The sequence below is a fragment of the Xylocopa sonorina genome, chromosome 12, assembly GCF_050948175.1.
Source record: "Xylocopa sonorina isolate GNS202 chromosome 12, iyXylSono1_principal, whole genome shotgun sequence".
Taxonomy (NCBI): Eukaryota; Metazoa; Arthropoda; class Insecta; order Hymenoptera; family Apidae; genus Xylocopa; species Xylocopa sonorina.
In genome coordinates this window covers 5,144,225-5,164,445 of record NC_135204.1, presented here as the reverse complement: position 1 = coordinate 5,164,445, position 20,221 = coordinate 5,144,225, and the positions used below count along the sequence as shown (strand labels likewise).

Sequence of the window (20,221 nt, the reverse complement as noted above, 5' to 3'; positions counted from 1 at the left end):
AAACTTATAGATCAGAGAAGGAGATTGAAAATCATTTCAAGTATTTCGTACGAATATGCTGCATTAGTTTTACATTTTTATGTAACGTTAAAGGGAGGAAGAAAATTAGTTACTAAAGTGCGTGTACTGTTAGAATTAACGATTGATTACATGGTTCACGGTCATATAATCATTAAGCCTGAAACTGGTTCCCGACATTGCGAGCTCGAAATGCAACAAGCTTCAGTTTAGGAATGCTAAAAATTAGATTTTTGTTAACTATCGACTGAACTATGACGAGGCAGGTTTGCTTTTTGCAAAAGAGCATCCTGTTTCGCGTCTTGGATCGATGCATCCGATGGCCTTGCACGTTCTTCCTTCAAAATGTAACCTAACTCAACATAATTGCACAATCCTGTTACTACCTACACATCCGTATTATCCTACTCTCTCAAATATAGAAAAAATCCCATGATTTTTATACTCAGATATTTGTCAAGAAATGAATGAAATATTTTCCAAAATCTATCCTTTAATTTTTTATATTTATTTATTTAAAAAATGGAAGGATTATAGTTGATAATAATTTGAATAAACGCAACAAAACTCTGGATCGTACCACTTCTCGATTTGTAATCGCGTTTCCTCGAGGCATCCTTCTGCCTCGACAAGTTGCAACCGCATAACCAGAAGACCTGCCCCTAAACGCACAGTGCGTATCGAAGCACACGCGCTCACGACAGCACGTGCGATCGAAAGCCTCGATCAGCGCAGGCGTAGTTTCTAATTGAGGTTAGACAGGTGAACAATTCTGACTGTTTCAATTGTTTTCTTTGTTGGTCTTATGCCACTTACAAACACACGATTTTTATGAATTTTCTGAGCAAGGGCTCGTAAAAGGTTACGAGTTGTTTTCTTGGGACGCATGCCTCTGTTCGAGGGTGAAACTTTCCTTGTAAGCTCTCAGAAGTAAATGCTAGCAATATGTAACGAGAAACGTAAACGTATAGTGTAAATTTGAAGCTTGAGAAGAACTCGTGATACTTTTATTCTTATATAGAACATGCACTCCTAATTCGTGACTCAACGACGCTATATTATAGTACAGTGTTGTACTTAATAAATGTTAAACAGTATTCTAATCTAAATAATATTTACAATAGTTGAACCATAATTCCAATTTCTATATATTTAATTTCCCTTAAACGATAAAATAAACGCTAAGGAACTAAAAATTGAAAAATAAGAATATCAATTTCACCCTCTAAACTTAAAAAATAGCCTTAGCTTTAGACCAAGTAGAAGACAGTTGAACCACAATTCAATTGAACCATAATTCCAAATTCTCTGCATTTAATTTCCCTTAAACGAATGCAATAATCGCAGAAGAACTAAAAATTAAAAAATGAGAATACCAATTTCACCATGTAAACTTAAAAAATACTCTTAGCATTAGACAAAGTAGAAGAACATCAAAGAGAAACATTTCACAGAAGGTCGAGGGGCCCTTTTACGTCCTCGTGGGATCGGCTGAATTAAGCGTCCAGCTTAATCAGAATGATTAAGTATAACCGAACTATCGCGTGCCTAGGAGGTATGCGCACTTCAAGCCATCGTTATCGCGCAAAGTCATCGGGTAAAGGCGAACGACTGACTGGTGAACATCCGCGAACGGCAACGGACTGTATCGGTAGCAACAGGCGCGCGTTACCGGCACCAACGATCGGGAATTATGCCGGACATGGGCTAACGATCAGTTGAAAGAAATTGGAAAGCAAATTAATCGGTAATTAATAGTCGAAATAATTGCGAGGAAAAATTGGCCGGCTCGTTAGCCCCGCTTATTAATACGGGAAACGCGACAAGATCTGCATGCATAATCGGGAGCGTGCAGCAGGTGATGCCGGTTGATTTCAGTACGAATCGGCGCGCTGCTGCTTTGAAAAACCTGCTGGTTGGTTTACGAGTAGATATCCCGTGGATATTTTACCAGGGTTATGGTCCTTGGCTTCGTATTTTAATTCCAAGTTGAATTCGGTGTGGGTGACGCCATGTGGGCCATTGATGGATTACGATAACCAAAATGGAAATTTTCTTGGAACTGTTATGCGAGGCATAGAAATAGAAATATAATTAACAGAGAGATATTTAATTAAACTCTGGAGAAGCGTTAAAATTCTGGCATCAAAATTAAGAAAAAATATCCAGCAATATTTCATAAACAAATAAATATTTTGAAGAATTCTATACTGTCTAAGTCCGAAATTCTGCTAGAAAATAGCAACAGGATCGTAAATCGAGTTGAGTGAAGTTGGTTTTACAGTTTGAAAAAATTCAGTCGCCTTAGAGGACTCTTCGATCGGTAGGAGACCAAAGGAAGAAAGAAGGGTCTTCCTAATACGACAAAAGCTGGAAAGAAGGGGTCACAGCTTCACAGCTGCTCGTTCTCCTACTCTCGTCGGTTTTAACAGCGTGTCTTTAACGTATGTACAAATTTGCACGTGGCACTAAACACCGTCGATACCACAAGATTTTTAAAGGGTTGCTTATACACGTATGTACACAAATCACCAAGAAAACTGGATTTCACACGACTACGCTTGAAGACTTCCTTTCATACCACTTCTGATATTGACGTCCATACGTATTTTGGAGGAGAATATCTTAAAATACAGTACCTTGCGATATTACCTTCAAATATTGATTTCAGATGAATATGAAGTATTTTTGTTACTCGCCAAAACTGTTGCTGTTATTTTATTTTAACATCCTCAAGCAAACTAACAAATTCAATTATTCATCCCTTAAAGGGTTCAAGTATCACCTAAATATCCTCCAAGAAACCTCATTTTACTATCTCTAATCTATTCTTCTAATAAAAACCATCATCACAACCCATACCCTTCCAAGAAACTACAAAACGCAACAAAAGCAAATGTCCACACCTTGTAATCCTTTTACCAAGTACTACATATCAAGGAAACAGTTCGACTCAGCAAGTCGCTCGACTTGAAGTTACTTGAAGCCAAGTAAGTACCAACCAGGTCAATTTTCTCAACGTTATATAAACCAGCATAAAATACAACCGAGAAAAATGAATATCGATCCACTTCTCTCACCTAGATACCTCCAAGAAACCTCATTTTACCATCTCCAATCTATTTCTCTAATAAAAACTATCATCACAACCCATATCCTTCCAAGAAACTCCAAAACGCAACAGAAGCAACCGTCCACGACACGTCGTCCTCTCGCCAAGTACTACTCATCAAGGAATAAACCTTATTTTACCATCTCTAATCCATTCCTCTAATAAAAACCATCATCACAACCCATATCCTTCCAAGAAACTCCAAAACGCAACAAAAGCAACCGTCCACGCCACGTCGTCCTCTCGCCAAGTACTATTCATCAAGGAAGCAGCTCGACTGGACGTCTGATCAGAAGCAACGGGCGATTGAATCACCCCGGCCCGCACCTGATACATCCACCGATCAACAGGTGACGGTTTTCACTACAATTACTCGAGCACCTGGCCCACATCCGCGCGAGAACATCCTCGTTCCCGTGCTCGCGCACACAGCTCGCTTTCACAGCCTCCTGGCGCAGCGCGCGAGGGAAGCTGGGCTCCTCGACGCAAACGCGGAGGACGACGGTTCCAGCGGGGTTTCCTGACTCCGTGTCGCGAAGAAAGGGGTGCGTGTCCGTCGCATTCAGAGATGCAGCTGCCTCTGGGCGTCGAGCACGGGCCCGGTGCAGCCCTGAAAGGGCCAGGATGCCGTCCCCAGCACCTGGCCCCATCACCTGCTCCCCTCCTTTCTCTGCGGACGCCGTGGCGCGCGGGACCAGCCGGCCGGAATTCGCCTCTATGGGCATTTTTCGCGTGACCCAAGTGTCGCGTATCCTCCCAACCCCCTCGTACGAGCTTTCGCGACCATCCCTAGAAACGTTTCTCTATACACTCCCTTGCTCTGGGAAGGTGCAGATTTCCGGTGTCGATGGTGCACTTCGACGCTGGGGCGGCATGGGAGCGTTCCTCCCGGAAGACAAGAGAGGACCTAATTGTTTTCACCTTTTTTCAGTGGTTCTTGGAACTGGTGCAATAGGGAGTTCTGAGTTAGAGGTTGCTCTGAGGGTGGGAACGGAAGGTTCCTTGCGAAGGTGGAAGTTGGCGACCAAGTGCACCATTGATTTATGAGATCCATTTCAGATCTCGAGGGAAGCTTGGTATGTACTTGAAACTCTCTGGTATTGTTCTCTGGTAGTCGAGACGTATGTTGCTTGGTTTTGGGGTGTAGTTTGGTAGAATGGACAAAGAATGTTCTTGCAATGTTCTATTCTGACTTGGTCGATAGAATCCTATATATATATAAGAACTTGAAACCAGTTTAATTAGTAGCGTCTTTCAATGGACACTATTTTCCTTTTGCACAATTGAGTTATTATACACGCGTTATATAAACAATTAATTACTATTCCAATATAGCTTCATGAGGACGTAATTGTTTTCACCTTTCTTCAGTGGTTCTTGGAACTGGTGCAATAGGGAGTACTGATTTAGAGGTTGCTCTGGGGGTGGGAACGGAAGGTTCCTTGCGAAGGTGGAAGTTGACGACCAAGTGCACCATTGATTTATGCGATCCATTTCAGATCTCGAGGGAAGCTTGGTATGTACTCGAAGTTGGTATTGCTCTGGTGTTTTTCTCTAGTAGTCGAGATGTGCATTGTTTGGTTTTGGGGTGCAATGAGGTAGAATGGACAAAAAATGTTCTTGCAATGTTCTTCTCTGACTTGGTTGATAGAATCCCATATATATAAGATCATGAAACTAGTTTAATTAGAAGCGTCTTTCAATCGACACTATTTTCCTTTTGCACAATCGAGTCATTGTACACTTTATATAAACAATTAATTACTATTTCAATATAGCTTCATTAGAGACTGCTCTGACCACAGTATTGACTGGTAGCAGAGAAAAAGCGAGCCCAAACAGTGCGCACAAACACCGGCTACCCGCAGTGCATGGACGCGAAACCTGTTCGAACCAATTTCCATTTCGTCACCGGCAATTCGCAGCGACGCCGTCGAGGTACGTCCACCCGTTTCCGGTGGGGGGTGGTTGCGACTGAATTCCGTAATTTCGGCCGATCGATCAACTTTTTCGTGCCTGTTGCACGCGTGCCAGTGCATGTGCATTCCTGCGTGCTGCAGGTGCACCACGCCCTCGCCCTGCCACCTTCCTGTTTGTTTTCCGATGATTAGTCAGCGGTCTTTCTCTCACTTCGCTCTGTTTTTCTTTTTTTTTTTTTTTTTGGAGGGGGTGGTGCTCGTTTTATCGCACGTCTCGGTGAACACCGGGTATACACGCGAACGGACACACAACTGACTGCGAGTGGGTTTATTATTGTGAGGGGGACTGTGGCGAAATTGGACTCAAAACAGCAATTACCCTTTCAACGTTTCGACTGTTTTACGCGGCGATTATCTGATCGACCACCCACCCTTTTGTATGCGTGACTCTTTAACTGTGTCTCGTGCTGTCGCTTCGGTGTGAAACCAGCTGGAGAGTGAATGGGGTGGTTTCTGGGAGACGTTAAATATGGAATAAATTGTGTTTTGATTGGGGGTGAATGGAGATTGGTATATGTTGTTTTTTAAGTTTAATGCTATTTAAAGATCAATTAAACATATGTGTATGTCTTTATGTAAATGAAGGAAGCTCAAATCTATTGTACAAGATGCGAGACACTATTTAAAATTAAACAAAATCAAATTAATTGTAGGATTAATAAATATTATTTGTCTTATTTATTAAATTGATTATCTTCTAATTTAATTTATGTGTATATGCATATTAGTCTTTGAAGTGGAACAGTCATAAATGCCACGCGATTGGTCATTGCTGAAGTTAGATGCTCGCGTAAATTATTCTCTAACGCGACTGATATTTCTTGTAAACAATATGATAATACATTATCGTGTACCAATGTTAGTAAAGTGTCCGATCTGGGTTGCTAATCTTCTAACGAGCCAGAGCGATCGCTAAAACGGGGTATCCAGCAACCTTGTGAACATATTCATCGTTTCGATAAATGGAACAAACACGCAAATATTTACACGTTCTGGTGTCGCATGGAGAAGTACCAATCAAGAAGTAATGTTCTTTCAATACATTTCTCAATATTTAATTAAAGATATTAATATTGACACGAATTTAACATAACGCGATACCTGTTCTTCGATTCTACTTGTTACGTCCACTCATTTTCGCAATTCTTCCAGTTTTAATTATATTTGCAACTCTTTCATCGAGTTCAATGACAGACAAACACGGATGAATATGCGCAGACAAAACGTAACAAAACCTCATTCTTCTCTAATATTAAGAAATGTTAATTAGCATAAATAAGCTGAACATGCAAAAGGCGATCGTATAATGTTAATCGTTTGCTTTCTGTGGACTGATTTCTTTCTGATCCAACGTGGTTCATTATATCTGAAAGAAACTTGTGACCAACTACCACAGAAACGTCAAAAGCATCAGTCACATTTAAATAAGCCGAGAGAAGCAATATTAGTGACGTATAGAAAACTTGCTTAAAAATTTTCTATTTTCGTGCATTGGTTTCTTCCTGAAACCAAAACGACTTAAATTCCACACGAAGATGGCGCCTGACAGCTACAGCGATTAAGAAGCAAGGACTTAATAATATTAGTAAGAAGAACCGACCCAAAAATTGCGATTCAACAAAATATACGAAGACTAATTGTAGTCACATCCCAAATAGACAATTTTCGTGACTCAGTCGCTTCGTGGGTTGAACAAAGCCCGCTGTACCGAGAAGAAATTGCACGGTGGTTAACACTTTGACGTAAATGACGTCTATAGCCGTCAGATCCTTGGCGATATGTATGCAAATGACGGTTATAGCCGTCGTGCATATTTTAATCAATAAAAAAAGAACAGCGTTAGTACGAAGTGTACTAACACGTACACTTGTTAAATTATCGAGTAACGCATCTAAAAAAAAAAAGTGATAGCATGCCAGACAGTATATTAGTTGTTTTTTTTTCGCTTCGAAGCATTTGAGTATCCAGAGACAAATGACTGCTATAACAGTCGATGAAAAGTTTAGTCGATTTCAGTTCACGCAGTCGAAAAGTGTGTTTCTGTGAAGACGAACCATTTCTTCTGCAAGTACTTTGTTTCATGAATTAAGCAAATACAATGAATTAGTAAAGCAAATGCCGTGTAGTCGTCACGACGGTTATAGCCGTCATTTGCTTCGAGAACAGAAAGAATGACGTGCTGAGCAAATGACGATTATGGCCGTCGAAAAGTTTTCTGGGAAAAACTGTGGCAAAATGTGATCATTTTCACTTCGAAACGTACAACTTACACCCGATTTCATCTGGCAGTTATAAACAAAAAGAATGTATTTCTGAGGGCGATCGTAAAGCCAAAAACGTGCGTCAAAGTGTTAAAGACGAGGATGAACCAGCCGTGGCGGTCGTAAGTTCGAGGCGCGATCGAGGCGAGCCAAGAATGGCTGGAAATTAAATAACGTTCCCCGTATCAGCCGTTATCTATTTAGGCTTACTCAGCCTATCGCTTGTTTGCCCGTGGAGCAACAGTTCACGCTTTCGTGTTCTCGAAAAAGCAGAAATCCGTCTCACCCGTTTCTTCCCCTCCCGTACGCTCGCCGCGGTGTTTAAAACCCGGTGCGTTCCGATTTCCCAACACCGCGCAGCGGATTCCTCGGTTCCCGGATCGGGAAACCGCGCTTCCTAGTCGCCACGTCCGCGAAAAAACGCTCGACGCTACCTGACGAATGCCTCGACTGCGCGCAATTCGACGCTCGACGCTGATGCAGTTCCACAGCGTCGTCCACAGACGCTTCTCGTCGATTTAAACGCAGTCACGTTCCACGTTCCTTTCGTCGGGTCGCCAGGAGTCGAGCAGAGGGCGATAGAACGCTCTGAACGGACTCCTACACTGTTTTTAGTATTTTAATAGGTGATTTGACATAGCAAAGCTGCGGTTGTTGTTACGTATAGGGTGTTAGTGGTATTAATTTCATTGTATTTTCAATGATTATGGTCTGGATTGGTCAAACTTTGTGCGAAGAGAATAGATTGAGTTTCGAAGAGTTTTGTGTCGAGGAATAGTACTGAAATGATAATAATACTGTGGTTGAAGTAATTACGCTCTTAATTGGTCATTTTGTGGAAGGATGTATCGATTTTTTATTTTCCAAATTGCCTAAAAATGTTCGTTTTAGAATTTCTACTAAGTTTTCATCGTTCAAGCAAAATTAGGAATGAATTTTAGAAATAATCTAACTTTTACTGTTTTGCAGATAATTATACTGATTAGACTCTTTCTTCTTTTACTCGATGTACAAAAATGTTAGCACAAATTAATCAAAATGTGAAAAGATACTTTCACTTTGGTTGCACAACGATTTCAAGGGCGCTCAAGCCTGGAAGCCATTTCCTTTTCCAACGATTTTCTGTAAAGTCGTCAATTACGCGAGGTGGGCAATTATATCCTGATAAAGTTCTCCTCGTAATCCTGGTTCAACCGTCCTGCCTTCTCGCGTGCGCGCGGTGTCGCAATAAAAACTTTAAGTGCGCCTATTTACCAAGGACTCCTTCGCATAACGATGATGTTACATGACAGGATCATCAATAACACAATAATTGCCTTCTGGAATCTTATCTGATCGTCGTCTGAACACTGTGGCTCGTCCAACAAAATTGAAGGCAGAACAAACAACGAAAGTGTTCGAACAACTTCGTTGCAAATTGTGATTGACACCGTTCGAGTAATCTTGGATTTGTAATCATTCTGACTGAGTCGTGCGTTCAGACACACGTGTGCTCGACAAAAGTTGGAGAACAAGAGGGACATGAAGGGGTCCTAGTTCGTCTTCTATTAAACGCACTGCACTCGACTGAATTTGGAAACATCCTGGTGAAAAACTTGAAAATTGTACGCGTGTGGTCTTCCAAGAGCAATAGATAATTGTCATTTACTTGAGCTTCGATTTCGTTGCTTGGGCTACTTCTGATTTCGAATCGCTGATTTAGAAGCTGAAGTTACTTGACTTTGAGCGATTTGAAGTGAAATTACTTAATTAGAAATCGTTTGAATTTAAGTTACTTGATTGCAAGTAGTTCGAATTGAATTTATTTGGACTACAAGTCGCTCGAATTGGAGTTACTTGACGCCAAGTAAGTACCAACTACGTTTCTCACTAGCTTATCCCTAAATAATGATATAACAGGTCAATTTTCTGAACGTTATATAAACCAGCATAAAATACAACTGAGAAAAATGAATATCGAGCCACTTCTCTCACGATGGAAACAGAAATATTATTTTCAAACCCACTCACTGACTCATCTACTATCATCAAGTAAAAATAGACAACCAATAAAACGTGCTAATATAATGCGATAGCTAAGAAGAACAGACAGATCTACGTTACTATTACAATTCTGTTTTCGAATCAGTTCTTGCCAAAATCGTGCACCATTTTTTATCTCTACACTCTGTCGCTTTAATGGAAGATGAACGTATTTCAAGGATTACTCAAAATGGCGAAACTGACTCTGTTTTAATGTGTATGACATCATAGTCACAAGTTACTTTTCTCTTAATCGTACTCTCTGTAATTAAAATGCTCTCTTCTCGCGATAAAAATAATTACAATCGATTACATTTTGATATTTTCATTTCTATATCAATAAAATATAATGTTAACTGCTGTAATAAAAATTGTTACTGTTCATTTTCAACGATAATAGCATAATTGAAATTATTTAATTTCATATTGTCGAGAATTTCTGAACACGCGTGAAATTAAATCACATCGTGATCGATAAGACTATCGATGACGACAGGTTATCAGAGGCTCGAAATGCGGCCATTTAACGGTTCCCGATGGGACAGAACTGAAAAATAGCCGCGTTTTGTACCGTTTGATAAGACGTCCTAGTTCAACCGTTTTGCCAAATGTCCCAACAGGGAATAAGTGTACCGTAAAATCTCTCTTATGAAAGTTTAATGGCATTAACATAGAAGCGTGCGGATCGATATTGGCCCACGATACATTTCAATGAGGCAACGAAACACCAAGTCCCATGATTCACCTCCAGCTGACAATCGTTTGTCTCTGACGACAATTGTCTATCGATGAAAGTAGAAAAGAGATTGAATTTTACTTTTTAAATAAAACTTGCCATTCTAATTAAGTATTTTTAAGTAAATACTTCTTTTATACATGTTCACCACAGTTCACGTGTGTTAAAAATAGCAGAACTTACGTAAAATATCTCGAATACTCAACATTTTTCTAAAAATCGAATTCTAAACAGAAGTACAGGTATTTTCGAGTGTACAAAAAAAAATAAATGAATATAGATAAGTTCCTTAAACACGAATTTCCAATAAACGGTGAGGCGAGCGACGCACAAAATTTAGGAGCGTTTCTTTTCTTTTTTTTCTTCTTTTTCAAAGACTATCTCTTTTATAATTTCACAAAGGAAGCCGAACCGCTCATTATCGTTAATTTATTGCACAAGGATCTCTTTTTGTAGACGGAAAAGATGGAGGTATATCAGCCGCATGACTCTGCACCGAAAACCAACCGATGGTACTCCGCCACTCTACCTGAGAGTTATCATGCACGGAGGTGCAATTAGCGATAAGCGCGGCGTATTTCATTAACGCGCAGTATTTTATCGGTAGAGGATGGTAGTGGTGCTTACTAACAGAATTTCCCTTCCTTATGCCACGGGACAATGATGAAAAATTCGTGGGGCTCGATAGTTGAGTACACAACAATATGTACCCAGAGGTGCATCGAGTAGAATGGCAAACACTTTCCTTTTGGCGCCGCGTTATGTTTGTATTTATGATAAATTCGTGTTATCGTATTTATCGTCGGATTTGTCACGTACAATGTAATTGTTATAGCCTCGAGTATCTCGATATTCACGATGGCATAACAAAAACTATCAAAATTCCATTTCTACTTCACAATAACAAAAAAAAAATACTTTTTGCAAAAATAAAAATAATTCTTTCGTCTAACCAATCAGTTCCAATTTAAATGCATCATGATTTCGATTATAAAATATCGAAGCATATTAAACTAAAAATATTGTTCTCCATGTTATACTTCAGCAATATTAAAAATACATCCGACGTATTCGAGCAAAAATAAAAAAAAACAGCGTACAGGGAAACGTAAAGGAGTGAATGAAAAAAAAAAGTGAAGCTTGAAAAGGGCAGTAATGACTGAATAAAAATTATCGAACGCTGAAGTCATCGGGGCGGGCACCGACGGACCACCGCGGAGAGTGAGTTCACCGATTAAGCAACAAGGCAGGAACAAAAGCAAAAGAGGAGCCTTGTCCCGGCGTACACTTACCCATAAGTCATCCAGGGTGATGGAGTTGTCTGTGTAGAAAACAAGCACCTCCGCCGTGAGCGGCGACGGTTCTCGCAATTTCGAGGCGAGAAGCAGGCAGGCAGTTCCTAGCAGCTGCAGCTGCGACTTCCTGATCGGGCAGATCGAGAGGAACCTGTCGACGTAGTTCATCGACAGGGGAAAGACCTCGTCCTGGCACTTCTGCTCCTCGCATACCTGTCACCGATCATCAAGCGAGCAGATTAGAATCGTGTCCCTTGCATCGTGGGCCCGTCGACCGGGCCCAGCCGCGCTCGAATAAAGGGTGAAGGGGGTCGGTTGCCTTTCACAATTTCTCCCTTAACGGTACATCCATCGAGGGACACGGTGCTTGGGAATTCTGGGCAGGTAGCCAGCGTTAACTGAACTTCGATTTGGTATTGTAAAATTGCTGGGTGCTTGCGTCGTGGCTGAGAAATTTTAAGGGATGATTCTGGGAGCTGAAATAAAAGGAGACTCGAGAACGACGAAGTTACGTTCGATGCTTCGTTTTTGTGGAAGGACTTTGGAAATTCGTGAAATGTTGTAACAGGGAGAACCCATAAGTTACTGTTATGGGGGTTGCGCTTGAGCAGCCACTTGGGATTTCCTCAGGCGCATCCAGGAATTTTCGAACTAGGTTTTCTCCAAAATACAGCTTCGAACGTAATTTGGTTATTCTTCACTTTCGTCTTATTTTGGCTTCCAGAATCTTATTCTAAAATTTCTTCACCGATTAACCAAACATTATTAATTAATTTCTGATAAATTAATAGTAGTGAATCAGCTGATATTAAATGTTTCTAAATAATTAAATAATATTTTCGTGATCAGTTATGGATAATTATATAATCATACATGTCAATTTTCTTGTACCTAATTTATACCAATATTTCATCGCCTATAAGTCTGACGACCTTTTAGTTCCATTCGCAGCAAGTTAAAAATTGTAAACAGTCTTTAGTACACGATAGAACTTGTTACAATTACAAAGGAACTACAAGTGGCCATTATTCCAACTGTTTTTTTTTTGGTGCATCCTTTAACAGACGTACCATTCTTAACCTTTCCACAGGTAGGATAGGTCTGAACGAGCCAGGCACATTTTCGAGGCAAGGTGCCCTATATAGGGGAGTCTAATAAGAATTTAATAGATACATGGGAAAGAATGTCGGGGATAGAAGTAAAGGACTGCTCGTGACTAACTACTATTTTGTTTTCACGTTGGATTGTGCCAGGTTAGGGTTGCCTCTGAGGGTGAATTCTATTATATCATTATGGCATTCGTTATACGTGGGTATACGGGCACCTTTCAAAGCAGGTAGTGGAATTATAATGGAAAAGTCGTTTACGATATTTGAGGAAATGCTCTTGTTGAACGATCAATTTGTTTTCAACGTGTAACACCTTGTGCTTTCATAAATTTTTATGGCCTTTACATAATTAAATTATGGCCTTTAACATAATCCAATTATAATAAATGTAGGCTAAATATTAAATAGCAAACTAATCTCTAAGAATTATATAATTACTTTGCATCTACGCTCACTAAAAAATTTATTAACTTTGTTATTTTATCTTCCACGCTAATAAAAATTCCTATGAATGAGTTATGAGAATAATAGACAAATTAAAGCTTCTGTGTAGAATGTTTCGAGACCAATGACACTGGAAGATATTTAATGTAGGATCTTAATTAGTGTAACGCGTCGAGTAATCTCCGTTATGTCGAAAGATAATGGAAAATGACTGAAATAACGGCGAAACGGTGAAAAAGGGGGAAAAAGAAGCGACGAGTACGTCAGACCGGATTTCCTCTACTCGTATTTTAACTTGGTTGCTTTGGCTAATCGATCACCCTGGGGCACAGGTCGGGGACCTCGGTTTTTGTTTTCAAAGCATTCTCGAGGAGAAGATACAATCGATACAGTCGATGCTGAAGAAGAGTATAACGAGCTTTCGACGTGGAACTAAATTCCAGTCTGACGGGTCGAAATAATTTTCCACTAAACGACACTTCGTTAAAAGTTTCGTAAAAACAAAAAAAAGTAAGATTACCCCCATTAAAATAACAAGATCAGCAATCGAATCAATTCCAAAGGTACTCGTGTTTCATTAAATATAATCGTATAAACAGAAAAAGAATATTAATTAATTCAGATATTGTACAGTCTATATTTAGTAATTAAGTAATGGAATCTAATCAGAAACGCGATGCGAGTCTTATCAATCGTATAAATTAATCTGTTTCCCCAGAATGAGGGTGAAAACGTATCTCAACGATCCAGCAAATACAAAACATTTCAAGACGATGCGAGTCATTTTCTTTTTGACCACCGTGTATACATGAGGATTCGAACAACGTTAAATAGCACTTATATGGAAAGTTTAATACGTCAAAGGAGTTAACGAGAGTAAACATTAAGAATATCTCAAACAATCCCCAAAATAAACGGTTTCGAAACGCCTCGAGCGCACGTGGCCCTACCTCTGGTACCGTTCAACGCATTTCCGGGACGGGGGTGGTCCGAAATTTTCTACAGCTCACAGAAATCCTACCAGTTGCGCTGTTCCACTGGTTAGATTAAACGCAGCCTTACGAATCGGTCAGTGACGCTGCACGGTGACTTATTAAGCGTGACCAACCCGCGTCTACCCTTCCTCGACACCCCCTAATTGCTCCATGGCGCGTATACCACGACAAATTAGTACCAGCGACTTCACGAAATAATTGATTGTATCCTATCGTCGAGTAAACGCCACGTTAAAGGGGTGCGTGCATTTAAACTAGAAGGGGCGAGAATTTTTGGGGTGCATCCTTAACTATTGTAAATATCGAAGTTCACAGTGGTGGTACATAGTTGTGCAATGATCGAAGGGTAAGAGAAAAATATAGAATGTCCATTTGGAGTGTGCAACTCGTTTTGTTAGTGGCAATTGGAATTGTAGGACAAAAAACGATTGTGAAAGTTATTTAGAAATTAACATGTCTGTTTAGTCTACTTGTACTGTATCTAACTACCATTAGCTTAGGTTGTAGATAATTGTTAGATTAGTTTAAAAATTGTATCTTCTTTTTTTCCTTAATATTAAGAGTGAATTTTGAACAATCTTTGCGTTTGTTATTGCTTCCATTAATATAGTACTTTTGTCGATGGAAAGAAAGCAAAATAGAGAGGGTGTAAATTGAAAAAGCGATGATTTCCTAACGTTATAATTTGAGATTAAACGTGGTCGATTTAGAAAAAAACGTATCATTAATTTCTCCAAGATGAACCTCTTCGATAACAATTATTATCATCTGCTTGTTTATCTTCCCGTTTCGAAGGTGGTTTTATCTACAGTTGTTATCATTTTCTGCCTAATTATATCTGAAATATTGTCTCTGGAAATATTCACGGTGCCGAGCGATATTTCTTTTTAAAGGGCATCGAGCTTTCCCAAGCTCGAAGGTGGTCGTTTCTACGAATTGACCGCCGCCTAAGCCCGATACCTACTAGGGGTGTCGATTTATGACGCGTTTTTGTACATTCAAGACGGAGTGTGCTGAGCAGATGCGCTTTTTGGTACGTAGCTTTCTTCCATACCCGTTATTCATATTCTAATCTCTGAGAAAACAGTGAATGCATATTCGATGTAACTATACTCTAGAAATGATGACCCTTTCTTCGAGCAAATACAACGGGGTGTATCCTCAGATATACAAACACGATTGGGTAAACAATGCGTTCAAATTAGATTCTATTTATATTCAAATCATATCGAAACGTACCCTTTTATGCTTTCGAATTCACTAGTCACATATAGTGTATACCACTTAAACTAACAATTATATAATAACCAACTAGTAACTAATAAAATCATTTATCATGAAAATCCTACATACGTTATTACTTCAATTAAATTGATTAATACAAAAACAGTGCGATTGCTTCTATAATTCTTCAAAATGAAAAATCTGTGAACGATTCAATTTTCGTTACCACGTCATCCTAATCAGATTAAGACGAGCAAGGTTAATAATGCCCTGATCGTCTTTACGAATCCATAAAAAATGTTTGGGAGAATTTTAATAGCCCAAGCACAGAAGATAACTAGCAGACCAACCAAGAGAGAGCCTCTTCTGCATTGAAATTACCGTTGCCAAGGGAAAGAATAATCGATGAAGGACACTTCATCGATTGCACCGTGCATCTGTTCAAATATTAAAGAAAGCTGGTCCGAATTCGGTGCCCCGGTATCTGTGGCGCGCAGGAGGAGAACACACGTTTCCACAGCTCCAATTAAAAAGCGAACACGGAGAAGGCTAGCCGATAAAAACGGCGGCCAACAAACTCTGCTTGTATCCGCCGGACGGTTACCCTTCCGTTACCCTCTCGTCGCGCCGATAATTTTTACGAATCTTTCCGAAATCCACTCGCTTCCTTTCATAACCTCTCGTCCCTCTTCCTCCACGCATTTTCTCCATCCTGTTCGATTACAAATTTTCCAATCGTTCATTCGTTATCTAAAAAAAACTATTTTCCATCCAATCATTGGAATACATATTTTGATCTCTCAAAATGTGTAATGATTGCAGTTTACTTCCGTTATCCTTTCGTCGCGTCAATAATTTTTACGAATCTTTCCGAAATCCACTCGCTTCCTTTCATAACCTCTCGTCCCTCTTCCTCCACGCATTTTCTCCATCCTGTTCGATTACAAATTTTCCAATCGTTCATTCGTTATCTAAAAAAAACTATTTTCCATCCAATCATTGGAACACAAATTCTAATATCTCAAAGTGTATAATGATTGCAGTTTACTTCCGTTACCCTTTCGTCGCGTCAATAATTTTTACGAATCTTTCCGAAATCCACTCGCTTCCTTTCATAACCTCTCGTCCCTTTTCCTCCTCGCATTTTCACCATTCTGCTCGATTAGGAATTTTCCAATCGTTGTTATCTAAAAAAAACTATTTCCCATCCAATCATTGCAACGACTGCAGTTTACGAGAAACGCAGTACTAAATTTGGAGGCTATTACTAAGTTATATACGATTTGATGTTTCTTCAGAATGATGGATGAATACAGAAAAATTACGCGTTTATACTTTCTAACCTTAAAACTGTTCTAACCTCAAAAAGTGTGTAGCAAGCGCACTTTATAAGAAACGCTGTACAATTTTCGTATGCGTCATTCAATTTTAAATATATTTTATTTGCAGTGATGGATAAACAGTAGAGTCTACGCGTTCATACTTTCTGTACTTAAAATTGAATATAGATTAACACGTACGTATCGATATCGTATTCGATTCGAGGTCGATACGATTCGAAAAATCTGCACGCCTATTCGTAATTCGCTTATCTCATCGAAGACATCGGGGCATCGAGGAAAAAAATGAGCTGGGGACAAACAATTGGATGCCATCCGTTGCTTTTATTCGTGTTTCGAGCTGAATCGCGCTTGCTCAACATTCCGAGCGTTGAAAGGTCTCTGGTTTCCTATCAGTTTGACTACAGACCACACTATCATTGTTGGCAGCCACACATTCCTGCACGACACGCTCCCGATAACGTATAAAATTTTGTATTACAACTTCTATTGCGTAACCTGCAATTTCAGCCACGTAATTACGATATTAAGAGTCGACGTTCACGCGCACCCACGAGCAGAGCTCACGAACGCGAGAAAAAAAGGAAAGCAGCCTAATCGATGAGACTTATCGTTCTGGTTTAGAGAATTATTCTCCCCTTTACAATTGTACCACGAATTACAATCCCACTTTGGCCCCCTGTGTACGTCTGTCACCTCACAGATTAACGTTATCTCCGATGGAACAGGAGTTATTGATATCGAATGCGTTGTATCTTCGTGGCCGCTATCAAAAATTTGGGCAATGGCTCCTAACAACTGTTTTCTGATCGTTGGACGTTGGTATACAGGGTGACTTATTCGATCGATGGATGCAATCGTTTTCAAAGCTACTCGTTTCATCAAAATACTGTTTCAAATCGAATTTATTCTCTGTTGAGATGAGCATCACTTGAAATATGAATAATTTATTTATATACTTCTCTATAACGTGGTTCATGCGTTATAGACGTTGCACTAATTCGTGATGCGTGTAAGTTTTTATCATGTAATGCGATTAATTTGATTATTATTACTATACTAAGTTTTATTTTACTTTTATTTAATTTTTGGGCGATGGCATTCGCGATATCTTTAGCGTTCTGTATAGGAGGCTATTTTATTGATACCACTTTGCAATATTGAAATTCGTATCTCTCCATGGTTTGTCTATCAACAAAGAAATAACCTACAGCCGTTTATATGTAAAATTATACTCGTTTAGGCTGAAAGAGTGGCGATTTTTCTCGAGCAAATGACAGTGTCGGTGGGGGACAGTTTCGCGAATGAAAACGAGACACCCTGTACGAAGTCGAGGGCTAGATAGCGGTTTCTACGCTGGTTATCTGCCACGATAAACTTTAATCCGTCCTTCAGCACGTCAGATCCGGCTGAAGAAAGAAAAAAGAACGTGTCTGAAGCGCGGGGGTCAGACAATATCCATCGGAGCCTCGACGAGTCCGTTTTCGAGGCTGCGCGTAATCTGTTGCCTTATTACAGACGTAACCCCGTTACGGGGGCCCACTAATTGTCAGATGTGCTAAGTGCGTTAACGAAGTGCATAGAAGTTGTAAAGTGTTTGCGCAATTTTCTCGATTCGTCTTTTTTTTTTGTTTTCTGCCTTTTTTCTCCTTCTCAGTGAAAGAAATTCGTTTCGCGTGACTTCTGTCTAGCCAAATGGGAACGCACAGTGTTTTTATGCGTGTGTGTGTGTGCATGGATTCTAATTGGACGAAATTATTTCTCGTATTCTAACATGATTTTAAAGTGCCACTTTTAAAGCTCGCCGCTACAGAAACTTCGATCCACCGCAAGGAGTAAAAATAGTTTCCATGACAATTTTCAAAAGACTCCACGTGCGTTGCATTTAAATAAAAATAAACTTGAACTCAATACTTCGAAACAATTCGTTCGCGTTCACGTAGGAGGATATCTCATTTGAAATGGTCGACGCGAGACGCATTCTCGCCGGAGGGATGATCTAAAAAAATAGTAAAGAATTTAAGATAAAATCGAAACTGGTTCTATTTTAAACATACCATCATCTCTTTTTTTATCCCCGCTTCTCTATTGTTACCCTTCGTGCGCATAAATCATACCACGATCTCTGGCGATCCACTCTCGACTCTGATAATTAACGTCTCGTTTCTAAAAACGGTTTCGTTCGCGAAAGATTCGAGGTAACTTCGTTAACGATAAATTCGCTCGTATTAACACGCTTGAAGCTTCGAAAAAATTTGAAGAACCTCGCGGTTACTCCCAGGAAATAAATAACGCGAGCGTGGCTAAAGAAAACCAGGTTCCGTCTCGAAATAAAATGGCTGACGCGCAACGCTTGGCGCGCGACATTCGAAAGAGCTTACGGAACCGTTGCACTGTTTCTCAGAGTTGTGGAGAATCGCGGAAAACTCGACAGCCGTGAGAACGCACTCGACTCGAAAGATGAATCGAACGAGTCGCGACTCTAATGCCGGAGAATTCGAAGCGATGGACTTCGACACGCGCCCCAGTCCGGTCACGTTTCTGTAGCAACCGATTCAAGGTCGACGCTCCTGATCGATGCAATTAATCGTATGGGGAAAAGAGAGAGAGAGAAAAAGGAATCCAACGGCCAAATCGGGCCTTGAACCCTCGAGTCGGACAAGAAACTTGCTTGTTAAAGGACTTCGTGATCGTTTAAGGAACTACGCGAGGACGATTGACATGATTGTCACGTTTGGTCTTATTGTTGGCCTGATTGATTGGAGAACGTGGGTTCACGATGTCGCTGGTTGGCGTCGATCGTTACGCGGCTCGGAAAATTTCGAATTTCCTCTCAGTGGAAGGTTCACGCGTGTTTGGAAATGTTAAGCTTCCTTTTAGAACAGTCTGCGCGTGTCTGTCTATATTAATTCGACTTTATTTTAATTTAGTAGAAACCACGATGGTTAATTAATAATTACGCGTTTAGTTTTTGGTAATTTTAAAATAGTCCTTTTTTAAAATCTGTATTTTGTGTTACTGTGAGTACGCAGTCAGTGCATAACAATTTTAATCTAGTAGAAACCACAATGTTTAATTAATAATTGCGCGTTTAGTTTTTGGTAATTTAAAAATAGTTCCTTTATTAAATTCTGTATTTTATGTTACTGTGAGTACGCAGCTAGTGCACAGCAATGGTATGTGAAGTGAAATTGTGGTTGAAGTTAGTGGTTTTTCGATTGGAAAAGATGTAAGCGCTATATGCGAAGAAATGAGTGGCGAAACGTAGAAGATAGAGCTTTTATTGAATTATGTAAAATTGATTCAACTCTCAGTTTGGTTGAGCAACTTCCGGTTGGAAATAGCGTACACCTGGGACATCAATGTCAGACGATTATTTTGCATGCAGAGATGTATCGAAAATGTCTGATAAAATCGCCAGCATTGGACGTGTTTCAATTGTCTTTTTTTTAAACAAAGCTTTTCAAATCGAGAAGCGTTACTCTTCATTTCTGATTTACTTTTCCCTATGAAATCACGTTTAAATCTCTATGAAGAAAATGGAAGCTTTGAGAATTTCGATCACACTTGGATGATGATTTGGACGTATTACACGATGAGAAAATGTGTGAAAAAAAAAGAAATCTTGCACAAACGAATTATCGAAGTCGAACAATCAGATACCAACGTTCCAAGTGCAAAGTTAA

General features: G+C 39.8%; 1 protein-coding gene across 1 annotated transcript in view; it reads right to left on the bottom strand.

Moving 5' to 3' along the window:
* Window positions 1–20,221, bottom strand: part of Cycd (cyclin D) — a 54,381-nt gene that overhangs the window by 28,485 nt on the left and 5,675 nt on the right. Inside the window, exon 2 of the mRNA XM_076905435.1 lies at window positions 11,421–11,636. Within this exon, the coding sequence (XP_076761550.1) occupies window positions 11,421–11,636 (216 nt within the window). The remainder of the gene's footprint in view (window positions 1–11,420; window positions 11,637–20,221) is intronic.